Source organism: Macrobrachium nipponense, chromosome 23 (genome assembly GCF_015104395.2).
Source record: "Macrobrachium nipponense isolate FS-2020 chromosome 23, ASM1510439v2, whole genome shotgun sequence".
Lineage (NCBI taxonomy): Eukaryota > Metazoa > Arthropoda > Malacostraca > Decapoda > Palaemonidae > Macrobrachium > Macrobrachium nipponense.
The window spans coordinates 71,833,172-71,849,637 of NC_061090.1; the positions used below are offsets into that span (position 1 = coordinate 71,833,172).

At 36.5% G+C, this 16,466-nt stretch overlaps 1 protein-coding gene across 1 annotated transcript in view; it reads right to left on the bottom strand.

Moving 5' to 3' along the window:
- Window positions 1-11,610, bottom strand: part of LOC135198184 (protein FAM50A-like) — a 20,990-nt gene extending 9,380 nt beyond the window's left edge. Inside the window, exons 1-3 of the mRNA XM_064225736.1 lie at window positions 11,551-11,610; window positions 10,849-10,981; window positions 6,448-6,594 (exon numbers count right to left, since the gene is read on the bottom strand). Of these exons, the coding sequence (XP_064081806.1) occupies window positions 6,448-6,594; window positions 10,849-10,981; window positions 11,551-11,610 (340 nt within the window). The remainder of the gene's footprint in view (window positions 1-6,447; window positions 6,595-10,848; window positions 10,982-11,550) is intronic.
- Between the last annotated feature and the right edge of the window lie 4,856 nt (window positions 11,611-16,466).

A 16,466-nucleotide genomic window follows, 5' to 3' on the forward strand; every position in this document is an offset into this window, starting at 1 on the left:
ATTATTATTATTATGAAAGATATTGCTGCATCAGCTGCATTCAGTTCGTTGAATGCAGCTAATTCAGCAATATCGTTCAATAACACCTGTTAGAGAGAGGGTCTCCTTTCAATATATTATTATTATTATTATTATTATTATTATTATTATTATTATTATTATTATTATTATTATTATTATTATTCAGAAGATGAACCCTATTCATTTGGAACAAACCAACCACAGGAAAACTGTACTGTAGTATTTCGTATTATTTGATCGTCATATTTCCATACATTATTCGAATATGACCATAATTCGAAAAATAATTTCCGTAAACAGTGAACACCAAACATAATATGTCTACTGAATACTGGTTTATGAAATATTTATTTCAAAGATACAAATAAAATCTCGATATTATTTCAAAATATGACCATAATTCGAAAAATAATTTCCGTAAACAGTCAACACTAAACATCATATTTTTATTCAATATCTGTTCATGAAATATTTATTTCAAATATACAAATAACAACTCGATTTTATTTCAATTTTGAAACGTGGGGTATCTCGGTAAGTCATTTTCTCGAGAATGCGTTTCAGTCTCAACTGAATAAAGGGAAAATGTATAATGTAAATACAGATTTAAGTCGTGGCGTTTCTTGTACCGGATCTCAATGGAAATGGATGTAATTCAGTTCTTTGCATTAGTATGTAAAAACCAGAAATGAGGTCCATCTATTTAAATAAGCGAAAAACTAGCGGTTTTCTCCCTCAGCAATATCGGAGGACCCATAAAAGAGCTTCATTTGCATTAAGAGGTATTCATTCTTCCAAAGACATAAGAAGACACGAACATTTCTCCTTGAAAACTGCGTCTTCACTTTTACTCTCGTTTTTCGTATTGTAACAATCTATGGGAATGAAACTGGGGAAATGGGGAAATGAGACGATAGTGGGAGTTATCTGAAAGGAGGTTTTGTATTAAAAAAAAAAAAAAAAATTATGAAAGAGGTTCCTCATAAAGGGCGATCCATTGTTATAGCTTTCGTCAAGACGAAAAGAAAGAAAAAACAGTCACAAAGGATAGAAATGGGCAGACATCATCTGAATTAGTTCATTTCTACCGCTCTTTAGGATTCCTCCCCTCCTCCTCCTCCTCCTCCTCCTCGAGGACTGATAAAGGAGGAGTAAAACAGAAGGCCAGTGAATAGTTTCATAAGAGAACTTCCATAACAAGAAGTGGACTTCCTGACTGACTATGGGGAATACTGTATGCAGGGCTTTAACTCGCACTGCTCATATCTCTTGGAATAACTTCTCGATTAACTTCTTTTTTACGAAAAGGAAAAGGTGTTGAACGAGGGACGCTCTCTCTCTCTCTCTCTCTCTCTCTCTCTCTCTCTCTCTCTCTCTCTCAACTAAATAACTTCATTCTCACAAGAGAAAAAGCCGCTGAACGACCCCCATAATTTCATAAGAAGAATCAACTAACTCACGATTTATTTCGACATATTGAGTTGATCTAAATTGTAGTTATGGCTCTGGTGATGGTGACTGACTCTCTCTCTCTCTCTCTCTCTGTCTCTGTCTCTCTCTAAATTAAATCCCATGGCCGGAGGAGAACGGAGTAATGACTTTTTTGCAAGTTGGAACGTGACCCGCACCTGAGCCAGTCGTGGCAGTGGAACAGAAAGGCTTTGTGTATGGATTTTAAACTTTCATAAGAGCTCAGTGCTAACAGAGTATTAGACAGCGGCTCTCAACGGCCTTCTTTTGTTCTGGGGCTGAAGATTTGGCGAAACGTTTGACTCTTTTGTATTTTTAACTATATATTTATTAAATTGTTATCATATAAATTTTTCTTAATAACTCATCTCTTCTTTTTTTGTATTTTCCATTACCTTTACGTAATTCTTGATAATGGACACCATATCCTCTTGGCTCTATGTCTGAAGATTCGACAGAGCATTCGACTATTAATATTTACAACTATTTACTCTTAAAATTAATTCATTTATATTTTGTTTCTTCTCTGATAACAGATCTCTTCTTTCTGCATTTCCCATTACTTTCTGTTAATTCTTTCTGATGAACACCGTAATATTTGGAAGCTTGAATTTCAAGTCAATGGTTCCTTTGGAGGGTTTTTTCCATGTGAATAGGGTTCTTCATCTTCTGAATAAAAATAATAATAAATAACAATACCGCCATTTCCCGTGTTTTGTTTAAAATATTTCCTAGGCTATTTTTTCCACCGCACATATAAGTTGATGGTACCACATTTGCTCCTCTCGTTTCGTAAACGGATTTCATCTTTTATATTCAAGTTTTATATAATGTAGATTTATATTTTGCAATCCTGATCATGGAAGTTATTCAACATAAAAAAGTCAAGTGATTTACTCAAATATTGGAGGTCTGAGGAGTAACTTTCTTTTCCTGTCGAAAGGTTTTTTCCTGAAGTGAGAATAAGGCAGCGTTTTTCTGCCCAAGATTCAGTGATTGGCTGAATTTTATTTTCTTATTTTCTTATTCAGTTTAGCATATAAGACAAACACTGCTGTGTTGTTCATGGTCCTACTGTGAAAAATATACTATTTTCTCCCGATAGACAAAACCAATTGTTTTGTTTCAAAAATTAAATCCTCCACCGAACCGTTCCGAAAACTATATAACTTTTCTAGTTTCTGATCAGGTAGTAGGCTGGTTACCCAAATCAGGAAAATGCATAGTTTATTTATTCTTTCACTAATAAAAAATAAAGTTATTATTTTGAAACATCCTCTAGTTTCGGTGAAATGTAAAGGTGATTTTGAGGTTCCTAATGGTTTAAGTCTTCTGATTATGTCTAAATAGATTTTGAAGTTATGATAAAACTTTCCTGATTGTCTAAATAAATTTTGAGGTAATGATATAACTTCTTTGATTATTAAATAGATTTTGAGATAATGACATAACTCCTGATTGTGTTGGTCTAGGAAAACTCGCGATATCCTTCCCTACCTCCCCAAGGATAACGGAGAAGAAACACATCCAAATGATTATTATCACATCCTAACCTAATTAGGTAACTGAGACTATCGGTAGACTTTGTACAAAGATCAGTTCCAAGATCACTCATTATCGCTGTTTGAATGATTAAAAACTTACTTCTTCTTCTTCAGAAAATGGTAATAAGGCTGCGCCGAAGGGGCGATACTGCCTCTACAAAATTCCCAATTAGGGATCATGTAGGCTAATTAACGGTTTATTTTGTCTACAGTCAATACATGTCTTCTCAGTTACTTATTTACTTACATTTTTGTCTATCTATTAATTGTATGATTTTATTTTACATTTTTCTTTTTTTAGTTTTTAATTACGAAGCTCTTCTGCTGTTTGTATTTCCCACTGCCTTCTGTTACTTCTTCCTAATGAGCACCATATTCTTTGGAAGCTTGAATTTCAAGTCAGTGGCCTCTGTGGTGGGCTTGTTCCATGTGAATAGGGTTCATAGCATAATGAACTATCATAAATACTCATGAATCAAGAAAACGGTATAATGCTTAAGTTTTATTTTCAACCCATTCTTTCCCCATTAAATATAGACTGAATTTTTACGTTTGTTGGGAAACTCTCTCTCTCTCTCTCTCTCTCTCTCTCTCTCTCTCTCTCTCTCTCTCTCTCTCTCTGATATTACACACACACACACACACAGAAACAAGCATATTGGACAGACGACTTGTTCTCTTTATCAGCCATATTTACAATAAGCTTCGTGACTTCTATTCGTCAATACTGACACTCGAGCGAAGGGAAATCTTGGGATTTTTGTTCATAGAATTCCGGACATGAGCCAAAAAAAGAGGAAAATACTTGTAATTTATATATTATATATAATGTGTATATTTATATATATATATATATATATATATATATATATATATATATATATATATATATATATTCATAGGCGATAATTTATACTCTAACTTGGCGAGTGCATTTGTCACACGGTAAGAATTGAATAAAACTCAAGTATTGAGTATATATAGGGCTCGCATACAATTGTGTATTTTATTTTAACGTGTTTCTTCAATGCAAGCGTTTGAGTGACAAATAGAAGTCGACATTTGCAGTACATGAATGAGAAGAAGTTGACTGAGTACAAAGTTGAAATTGATTTTCATCACGCTCTCTGTCACCCAACTAAAGTAAAGACGAGTTGTAACTGCTACCGCCTTTTCTCCTTTTTCTCCCCTCTCAACCGGCCTCCCTTTTTCCCCCCCTGACACGAGGGCGGCAGGAAGGGAAAGGTGTGGAAATATACTATATATATAATATATAATATATATATATATATATAATATATATTATATATATATTATATTATATATATATATGACTTCGTTCGTATATACGTCAGGTCTTTACCTTTTATTAATTTTAAAATCAAATATCTGTATATATATAGAATATAATGGGAACTAGAGACAGAAGAGATCACTTACAACAACAACAACAACAACAACAAACAGCAATAATAATAATAATAATAATAATAATGATAATAATAATAATAATAATAATAATAATAATAATAATAATAATAACTCTTGTTTCTTTCACAATTTTCCTCGCAAAAAGAGCGACTTGATAAACGAAAATTTCCAGTTGATGGTCCGGCCTTCCCTCAGCTCGGCAAAGTTCAATATCAGGAGGTAATATCCTCCCTCAAATTTATGGCGGGATTTCCAATCGACAGTTCTTCCGATGTGCGCCTTATTTCTCTGTCATCAGGACCGGTAAAGAGGAGGAGCTCTGTCAAGGCAGGAAGAAGTTCTCCAGACTTTTGGATTCGAATTCTTCATCTTAGCAAACTGATGTGTCTTTCCTTGGTTGAAGAATGAAGCTGACACTGATTTTAGCAATTTTCTCCCGTAAGGGGGTAGTGCCATCATTGCACCTCACAAGCGATGTACTGTAGGCATTACTTAAGGATCTTTGTAGCGTCTCTTCGGCCACCAAGCTGCAGCCCCTATCAATCGTTTTACTGTACCTCCTTTCATATTCTCTTTCTTCCATCTTACTTTCCTTAGCCATCTCCTAACAATTGTTTCATAGTGCAATTGCTTTGAGGTTTTCCTAGTGTCACACATTTCAAACCTTCTTATTGTCAGTTTCCGTTTCAGCTCTGAATGGCCTCATAGGTCCCAGCGCTTGGCCTTTGACCTAAATTCTTTATTCCATTTCCAGTCAGCTGTAGTAGTCATTTGTTCTTGAGAGCATTCTCTATGAATTTTGCTGTGACGTTAAAACAAGGAAGATGAAATACGACTCATGCCCCTTAGTGCTTAGGGGAATTTCTGAATCATAAAAAATATGAATTTCAGTTTTAAAAAAGTAATAAGAGGAATTATACAGATTAAGATAGAGCGTAAAAATAAAATCCTGCAATTAAAACGAACGAGACTTCAGGTATCTCCGCTCTCGCAGTTTGTTATGATCAACGATTTATATATTTAATTTTGCAAATCAAGCTTATTTTGCTAGCTATTAATGGGATCAGCTGCAAGCTGTCTAGGCGGAATTTCTCTCTCATTTGAAGTAACAGTGTATTTTCCTATTATAGAATCTAAATGAGATTATGTTTTATTTAAATGCATGCGGATAGATTTCTGTGTAAATGTCTGTGTGTTTCTGTCGGGCTTTAACAATGAGCCAGCAATCTTCATAAGTAAGTTTCATTCGGTTTCATAAATAGTCTCTTCCCAACCTGGAATTAGTTCAACAAATCAGCAACAATGAGGAGGAAAGAGGGTTGATGCTGAGCGTTAATTAAAGGAATATGAACGATAATTATATCAAATGGCGGTAAATATAAAAGGAAGAAAGAGACGCAGTGTATCATTACGCTCCTCTGTCTAATTTGTGGTTATGCCCTGGGTCCGGAAGATATGGCCGGGTTTCGCCCCAGAAATTGCTCGACAAATAATGATTTACGACATCCAAACAAAATATGTTATATTTTGGATGTAGATTTCAATTAATTACTAATGGTTTATAATTAAATCGCATAATTATGATTTCAACTCAATGTAAGGTGTGAATAATTCAAATCCCATTGGGCTTTGTTAGTTTTTATTTATTCACCATTTAGGTTAAAACTCGCGAATGTATTCAAAATCATATAATTAAATTATACATAAATGTTGAATCACATGTTGACTGCAAAGGTACACAATCTTCTAAGGTAACTTGTGTTTTAGGTTGACGTGGCTCTTCATAGCAGAATCTGAAATTGTTCAAACCACTGATTGAAGATATTTTGATAAACTGTACAAAATGGAACCACGTACAGAATCCCGTGTGAGGTTAGTGCCGTCAGTACACCTCACACGGTGCACTGCAGGCATTATTTAAGGTTCTTTACAGCGTCCACTTGGCCCCTAGCTGCAGCCCCTTTCATTCCTTTCACTGTACCTCCGTTCATATTATCTTTCTTCCGTCTTACTTTCCTCAGGCCTCTCCTTGCATTTGTTTCATACCACAACTGCTTCAGGTTTTCCTCCTTATTACTCTCAGTTTCCCTTTCAGCGCTGAATGACCTCATGGGTCCCAGCGCTTGGCCTTCGACATAAAGAGCTAAACTTTAATATTCACAAAAATATTCCAAAGAGAAGAGCCTTCAGTTCCTCCAACTTAGAGTTCTGCTGTTGGACAAATACAGCAACCGAGACTATGCGTTACATATGATGTCAATTCTGAAATCGGCTTTACACTGAATTTTAAACCTCTTTCGTGGCGTTGTATTCTTCTTCTTTGAACAGTGTAGGCTTCAGAAAAGATTTTTCTGTGGAATATCCTGCAAAGCGCATTCCCCCATTTTGTTGTTTATTTCGTAAGCAACTTCACCATACCTTTCCTCAACTCTGAATGTCTATAATTCGCACTCATAAAGTAAAATAAATAAAGAAACAGAACGACAAAATGAAGAAATCTGCATAAATGTGACAATGGAGCTTAGTAATAATAACTCTTGATGAGAGTTCAAAAGCTGAAAAACAGGATAACAAAATATTCTAGAGAAAGATTCAGTCGGCCGAACTTTTCTTTCCCGAATTTCATTTTCCCCTTCCTCTCCGGGGACAGGAAGGAAAACACTGGTGGTGGGGGACGGGAGGAGGGGCGGTGTTGGTTGTGGGGGGTGGGACAGTTTTCTTTTGCGGAATCAAAAGATCTTACTGCTTGACTTTGCTTATGAAATTTGGAGGCGCGCTTTTAGTGCAGCCGAGCCACGAAGTCATGCATTTAGAGAGAGAGAGAGAGAGAGAGAGAGAGAGAGAGAGAGAGAGAGAGAGAGAAGCAGTAAATTATTTTATATATATATATATATATATATATATATATATATATATATATATATATATATATATATATATATATATGACCTGATCTCGGTCATTTGTGGGTTCGGGATATGAAGGAAAAAACAGGAGAGAGATAAGTTCACGTGCATGCAATGGAGGTCATGCAAAATAATAATCGAGGGAACGTTTAACACAGGTGTATTCTTCTTAGCTACACAGGTGGCCATTAACTGTAAACATTGCGTTAACTATGCTAGTGCACAAACGGACGGCAGGTTAGACTGTTATTGACACTCATGGTCTTTGTGTGGCGGCCGACGGGAATGGGACTGCGGCAGCACTGGGCACTCGTCTCGACCCAGCCTTTATGGGACCCGCTAACGAACTGATCTGACCGCTTGGTGCGGCCTGTTTCAAATGCCCCCTTTTCAGATGACATCGTTATGCAAGAAGCTGATTGGTTATTCTGGCTCCTAAGACACAAGGACCAATCAAGAAGGGATATAGAGATACGTGGCACTCTTTTGAACTGCCTAAGCCACGCCAACTTGTAACGTCTTTAGCGGTTGACTTGCTTTGTCACACATACACACAGTATCACTTATAACGGTTTCACGGGACTTCAGACTATCACGGAAAAGGCATATTCAAAACTGTATCGAATCAGCTCATCACTCCCTCCCCAGTTCTTGCGTCCCGCAAGACATACACTGATCTTATGATTTGCGCATTGTTGTTCTTCTTTGAGTGCCACACCGCCTTTGAGTGCCGTACCGTCCAGTTTGTGCAAAATTTAGAACTATTAGGGTAGGGCCATTTGGCGTGTTACAAACACAAGTTACAACAAATGAATCTCACGCCTCACAATGTGTCATACAGAAAAACAAATTTAGGTTCACAGCCAATAATATTGGGTAGCCTCCAGTTTGCACCAGTCTGTAGGGGTGCCGATCGTAAAAATATTTGCCAAAAATACACTAATCAAGACAGGCTAATGAAATTTTCAGGCATTATTAGCACTAATAATAACGTTTCATATTCCTCTGTGGGTTTTATCATTCTACAGGGAAAATAAATGATTTTAATGAAAAAAACAAAAAAAATGTGAAAATTAGTGTCCATTGTACAAGAGTTTAGTTGGCGGTCAGTGAGAAACTACAGTCTTGAATAGAAATTCGGTCTGACAGAATGTTGGTATATCCACCTGGAACATGCACATAAATTATTATCAAAATAGAACAGTAAATAAGCACGTAATAACAAAAAAAAGAGCAACAACTTCAGCGAAAGCCCCGCTGAGAAATGAGATAATAGCTAGGAAGAAATATTCAGAAAAAATTCAAACCTCGATTTAGGGACAAAACCCTCTGAGAGTTTGTAGTTATTATCTCACTTGATAGCCTAAAACATCTAAAAATTATATTATTTAGGACAATCAAAGAAATACCCCCCAACCCCCCTTCCCAAAAAAAACCAAACCAGAGAAACAGCAAAAAAGCGATTTTTTCTGAGGACAAGAAACTTGAAAAATTAGTTTAGATACCCCTAAAGTTGTTTTCTGAGATGAAACTAATCTTAGGAAACGTAGAAAACGACATCGACCAATTTTTGAGAGATATACTATAATATTTGCGATTTCCATATTTTTCGGCTGGGCTTACGCTTCAGTTGTTGCTCTTTTTTTATTTTCTTTGTTATACGTGCTTATTTACTGTTCTATTTGATAATAATTTATGATGCATGTTCCAGGTGATATACCAACATTCTGTCAGACGAAATTTTCTATTTCAAGACTGTAGTTTCTCACCGACCGCCAACTAAACTCTTGTACAATGGACACCACATTTTTTTCATAAAATCATTTATTTTCCCTGTTCCTGTAGGATGATAAAACTCACAGGGAATATGCGTTATTATAGTGCTAATAATGCCTGATAATTTCATTAGCCTGTCTTGATTAGTGTATTTTTGGCAAATATTTTTACGATCGGCACCCCTACAAACTGAAGCCTATCCTTTTAATAAGAAAATGGATAGTCACAGCTCTAGCTCTAAAAAGTTAAATTCATAAACAAAAATTCACATAACATGAGTCAAAAATGAAACATTACTCATAAGAGATTTGGTAAAAGTATACGAAAACTTAAATGAGTTCCTTCTGCAACACAATAAAAACAGAAAAAAAAAAATCAAAATTCAAAGATTACACACACACAAAATAAATAACTTTTCTTTTCTTTCAAAATAATCTCATATTCCCACATCATCGATGGAAGATCATAAATTTCTGACAAAGTATAAACAGCATTGACAATGATATAAAATTTTTGGACACAGCATAATTTGGTATCAATAGAGATAGAACAAAAAATTAGATACATTGCAGTAAGATGTTTAACACGACTTGAAATGCAATAAAAAATAATAATGCAATAAAAAAACAATACAACTATGAATACATAGACTCACTCATTAATATATGCTTGGAACTGTAACAAAATGTTTAGAAAATTAGACACAAATTTCTCAGCAATAACTGACATGAAATAAAAGTGCATAAGCATGTTTTTATGATATTCTCTGTTCACGTTGTGACGGACACATTTATTCATGACTCGCGCTGGTATGCTACGCAAGGCCCCTACACACACTTACAAATTACGTGGATGGTTTGCTTTATCGAAGAGGGAGGAACGGTGGCACAACAAGTTACTAATTTTTTTCTCTCTTTTTCTATGAAGAATTTATCTCGTGCATTTCAGAAAACTGTGACTTGTCAGTCAACTCCCTTACACGCTAGCAAACCCACACACACTCATCACATGCACACTCCCAGGGCACTTACTCAACGTTCACACAACAGCTGACTCACTCGCCTCTGTTTTCTGTGCGACTCACCCACAGGTGTAACTGAAACATTTAACTGTATGCGTCGCAGTTCCTCTCTCTTTGGCTCGTGCTTTACAGTATACTCTTGGGAAGATCTGCTACTCTCATTGCTTTTTTTTTTATATGATCAAAATCCCACAACTGCAAAACTCTAACAGTTGTGCGATCCTACGATATTGTTGAGAAACTAACATTCTTAAGGGCATATCTATATCAGGGATAAAAATACAATTTGTTCTCACTTTCATCATAAAATTTAAAAATTACTTCTCTTTCCCAATGAAAATCAGACTACTCTTTCAACAAACATATCAGTCTCGTTACTTTTACTCAAAAGACAGAACTCTAATGAATTACGTTAATAATTCTGCCTTTAAATCTTAACTGCAATTCTTCGATGGGGACAAATGGAATGTATTGTCGCTCGTGATACTTTAACTATAATCAGAACACGGCCTAAGAGAACCATCCTTTTTTTTTTCTCTTATTTTTTTTATACACTTTTTTCTAATGTTACTTTCTAGAATTTCCCTATCTGCATTTCCCTAACACAACATGCTATTGATTACGCTACTAAAGGCTACACAACTCGTTCATTGTGCAGTCGAACTAATATTAATATTACTATCAGTGACAACTTTATCAATCACGACGGCTTCTAGGCGGGGCAGGGTCTCCCACCTCCGGGGGTGTGAAGGGTATCCTCTCATCACATCCCCATAGTATCCCAAGACACTATCCTGTAGTACTCTCCCTCTCTGCCATACGGTTGAGATGTTCCCGTTTTCTATGCAATTTGCTCACGGTCAGCAACTTGAAACTATTTAGTGCCAGTAGCGGTGTCGGCGATCGCTACTGATGCTATTAGTTTGCTTGTATCTTCTTCACATCGAGCCTGGATTCTCTCACTGGGTTGCTGGCTGTCATCTGACGTCTATCAGCTATTCCTTATTCTAACATCGATTCATCCTATCCATACCTTAGGCAGGTATCGTGACTTCCTTCACGGGTCGAGGTTGGTAAGGGAACTTCTGCACTATTCACCTTTTTAATACCATCCCTCTACTCTTCAATAGGTCACGATCAGAAGTAGGAGTGGACTTCCCCCTTCCCACGGAGTCACAGGGGAGAGGCTCTGGTCGACCTCTGTCTGTCCCAGCATTCTTGACTCGTGGGTGTACAGGTTGTCTTCTACTTCTCAGAGGTTGAGGATTGGTATCCCTTCCCTCACAACAAGACAACAAGGCGTCCCTTGTTCCCGGGCACTACATAACAGCAGTCCCGCACTGCTTTGGGTTTAACCAGGGGTACCATCCCGGGCACTTACCTCCATGCCATCTCCGCTACTGCCACTTCGTCCTTCCTGTGAGGTTGGACTGCTCGCCATCTCTCCGTTCAGAACACGTTCGTTACTCCTCTACTTGGTCTGCTACACGAGTCGGTTACTTCGGGGGTCACGAAGGGTCACGAACGGTGTTCGGGTGCCACCACCGTCGTTTGAATTTGGTGCTGCAATCGTCGATTTTGAATTCTCCCACACTAGTCTCTGTCTTAAACGGATTTTTCTAATATTTTGTTGATACTTCCGCAGATTCGAATTCTCTCTCGCTCGCTCGTTATCGAATTCGGTCGCGAAACTGTCTATAACAGCAGTAATTTATTAACGATTTCTGCGATCGCACCCTGTCTGTTTGTTAACACTGCGTTTTTCGAAATCGCAGGGTGTGTGATTGTACACTGTCTCTCTGGTTAGCACTGTGCATTTCGAAATTGTACGGTGTGATTGTACACTGTCTTTCTGTTTAGCACTATGCATTCCGAAATCGTACGGTGTGATTGTACACTGTCTTTCTGTTTAGCACTGTGCCTTTCCTCTTGATGGCCGTAACAAACAAATGGAGCTGAATGACAGACCCTTCATTTCGTCTGGGAAATGCCGAGACAAATAAACTGTGTTGAACGACAACAACAACAAAATACTGAGGCTTGCTATCTGGTGTTAGATAATTGAAGGGTGGATAATCAACCTACCAATTTGCAGCCCTCTAGCCTCAACTGTTTTTAAGATCTGAGGGCGGACGGACAGACAAACCTGTCACAACAGTTTTCTTTAACAGAAAACTAAAACTGATGTTATAATCAAAGACTATGAATATATCTTGACTCTAAAATGACGCTTCCTCCCGAGATATGAGGGATAACCGCTGAAAAGCGAAAGCATTGCGGAAGACAGAAGCGACGAGATTTCAGATTAATGATTTTCCTTCAGTCTGACAAACCCCTTCTTCGTTAACTCCAATCATCGATGGGATGTATAAAAATGAGTGCTTGCTGTTCTTTACAAAGAAATTAGCTCGAGCAATAAATATTTTATAATAGCTGTACTTTTACGATTCGGACAAAGATTATTCAGTGATAAGTTACGTTAATTCCTTAGCTTTATGCTTCTCTCAAAAGTGAATACATTTCATGTGTTCACCGAGGGAAATTTGCATTTTATTACTGAATCAGGATGACTGAAAATTTAAACATTCACAAAATTGCCAGCTGAGAAGATGGGAGTGAAATGCAGTGCATATGAATATGCAGAGCTCACTAGGGCGTGTAGGCGCCGTGACACCGTATTACTAGCGAAAATAATATGGTAGAACATCTCTTTAAAATCATTCATGGCAAAGCTCGAATCAGGAGTTTCGTAGAAGTTAAAGGAAGCCTGTAGTTTTCCCCAAAATTGATAATGTACAGATTCCAGCCTTCCAGGAATATTCCAAGAGTAGTAAAGGTATTCCTGGAAGGAAATACTCCCCTCCCTTGATCTTATCACTCAGCGGGGAAACATTTCAGCTTCTTATCATATATTCATACCTCTGGTGTCCCAGTCGCGTCATACGTTTTCAAGAGAGAGCAATATAGATAAGGCACAACATTATCATGCTATTGTTGAGTACGTTTGTATATTTATTTGTGTGCGTAGTGTATGAATATATATATATATATATATATATATATATATATATATATATATATATATATATATATTATTATTATTATATTATGGGTCTTGAAATAGTGAAACACATTCACAGTTTTTTTTAATATATATGTATCCATACATAACTGCGGATTTTTTCTCTATTATTATTATTATTATTATTATTATTATTATTATTATTATTATTTTGAAGGTGAACCGAATTCATATTGCACAAGCCCACCACTTGGCCATTGACTGGATATTCAAGTTTGCAAAGAATGTAATGGTGTTCATGTGAAAGAAGTAGCAGAAGGCAACAGGAAATACAGAAAAGTAAATAAAAAAAAGAATATTAAACACATATTTAAGAATTTAAAATAATGAAATTCAAGGAGAATTGTTGGTAGAAGGGACACGAGTGATTGTCTAGATTCGCAAACCTGGAAAGATTCCACAAGAAATTTTATTGCAGTCGGTTCATGATAGCAAAGAAAATATGAATCTATTTCACAACGAGAACATAATTGCTAGCCAAATTGAACTTTCGTTGATACGAAGAAAAGACTGGGGAAAATATATAAAAAATTATCCTAAGAGTGTCAAAAATATTTCTAAACGATATGATCACTGGAGTGGAAAAGAATAGGTCGACTTTTGCACATGACCAAATTTTTAAAATTGTGCCTAAGAGAAGCCTTCCAAAAGCTATCACAACTAACGCACTCTACTGAATTGTAATAGAGTTCAGATACAGAGCATCGATAACCCTCATAAATGATAATGTAACTCATAAACCACGTCCATACGGATGAGAGAAAGAGCCCATCAATCTGATTTTAGTGCCATTTTTCACGAATCCCAGCTGAGAAAGAGTTCCTCGTCCATTTAGACGGCAGTCATCGTTATGATAATCCATCACATTGGCCAATAACATCTGCCAATGAGGAAAAGTAACAGTGAATATTGGTATTATGCCCAATATCATAATTCTAAACCGTTATAGAATTAATAAGTAAAAATCAACAGTTATATATATCAGAAAGGCCGTATTTAGCAAAATAAAAAAATTACAAAAATGATCTTCAGTTGGCTGAACAGATCCGTCGTGCAAATAGTCAAAAGCACCAGTTTTTTAATCCTTTTTGCCTTTTGATAAATACAGCCGTACTCATATACATAACTGTAACTGTAGGATTTTTACTTAGGACTTCCGGTCACACTGTAGTTATGCAACCTAAGTGATATTTACTCTGAGAAGGAGGTTGAGATAAGGATTTTATTTTTATTATCAAACGTGTGAGTTCTGTGGTTGAAATTATTTCCCTCGAGAGTAGAACTCTTACCTAATCGTTATATGTGTTCTTAATTTCAAAGTTATTTACCCATTGATGAATGCTTTAGGTAGATATAGGCTGTCTTCTGAATGTTTTTGTTTTCGCGCTATTTCTGGTACAATTAAAATAAAAAATTTATTTAATGTTTTGCTATTTTTTCACTTGCTATTTTTAAGTAATTTTGTTTGTTCATTACCAGGTTCATATCCCCAAGAAAATTAATTACTTTAGAATAGCCTATGTTTCTAAAGTTAGTTATTATTTATCCTATCACCATTTTCATTTTATACTTTAAATACTTCCTTTACAGACAAATATTTATTTATTTACAGTACCCTCTACACTTGTATAAAATACCTCTAAAACTCAATCAATATAGACCGAAAAGCAAAGGAATATCCCTGGAACAATGTAACACCTGACTGGCAGAAGGAGCCAATCTATTTATCAAACATAATTTCCCCCTGAAAATCTGTCACCACTTGACGTCGATGGAGGAGTCTCGTCATCTCAGAGAGGAATCCAAAAACCGATGGAAGGCTGCAGCTGCCCACTACACTTGTGGCGTTGTTCAATTGATCGTTGCATATTCACAGAGCCCCTCAAGGGGGATAGCCCCGTCAGTGCACCTCACGTGGTGCACCGTAGGCATTATACTTACGGTTCTTTGCAGCGTCCCTTAGGCTTCTAGCTGCAGCCCCTTTCATTCTTTTTGCTGTAACTCGATTCATGTTCTTCCTTCTTCTATCTTACTTACCTCAGTCATCACTAACAATTGTTTCACAATTCAGCTGCTTTGAGGTTTTTTTCCTTTTACACCTTAAAACATCTTTTACTCTCAATTTCCCTTTCAGCGCTGAATGACCTCATCATAGGTCATTGGTCTAAATTTTATATTATACTCCAATATGGAACGGTATAGAATGAGATATTCCCGAAAAATTCGTCGTAAACGGGGCATTTTTTTCGTATATGGCAATTAATTTTTGCACAATGAATTCTTCTCTTTATATCCTTCTATACAGATGTCATAGTGTTTAACATAACGCCGAGACTATCTGATGGGTTATTACGAACCAGAAGCCACTTGAATGAGAGTTCTCTCTGTAAACGCTGAAATATTTCTTACTAGCAAAAGCACCATCCATATTAACTGCTTATTATCAGTGTGGTTATCAGAATGTCGAAAATCAAGAATACTATATATATTTTCTATCGTGATCAGTATACTTTTACTGTAATTCTTCCTCAGCAGTTGAGCTCTAGGGTAAAAGTTACTCTCCCATTCACTCACGAACTTAAATAACGATATAATTACTAACAACAAAAGCAATTTTCCGGCTGAACAACTGTAATCAAGGGCTGGGCTCATTCAACAATAAATGGAGTTTATTTCTTTCTATCCATCAGAACAATTGCACAGGTGAACGATGCGGCAAAAGGAAATCTATTATGCGAGATTAGTGACGACCCATTGACCCCGCAGTCTCAGCCGCCTCAATTCTCTGGCACGGGTAACAAAGGACATTGATGACAAAAATCATAATTTCAGTGATAAACACACCTACCCTCTCTCTCTCTCTCTCTCTCTTCTCTCTCTCTCTCTCTCTCTCTCTCTCTCTCATTCCTTTCCCTTAACTTAGTGAGGTGCACTATATGCACTAACCCCCAAACAGGGGTGACCATCGCTGCTAAAAATATTAGCAAATGGAAACTGCTCTGCATACTGTCTAAATAGGAACAATAATTTCCAATTTTCCTCTAGAGAGACAACAGCTTCCCTTGGTATTCCATTCTTACGCAGTTCCTTGTTGCTCCAATGAGTTGGTTATTTGATTTCATGTTAGAGATGAATTCTCTAATCGGTTTTCTGAGCAGAAATATTTTGGGTAACACAATGAAAATATTTTATTTTCGTGTTTTTGCAACACGGAA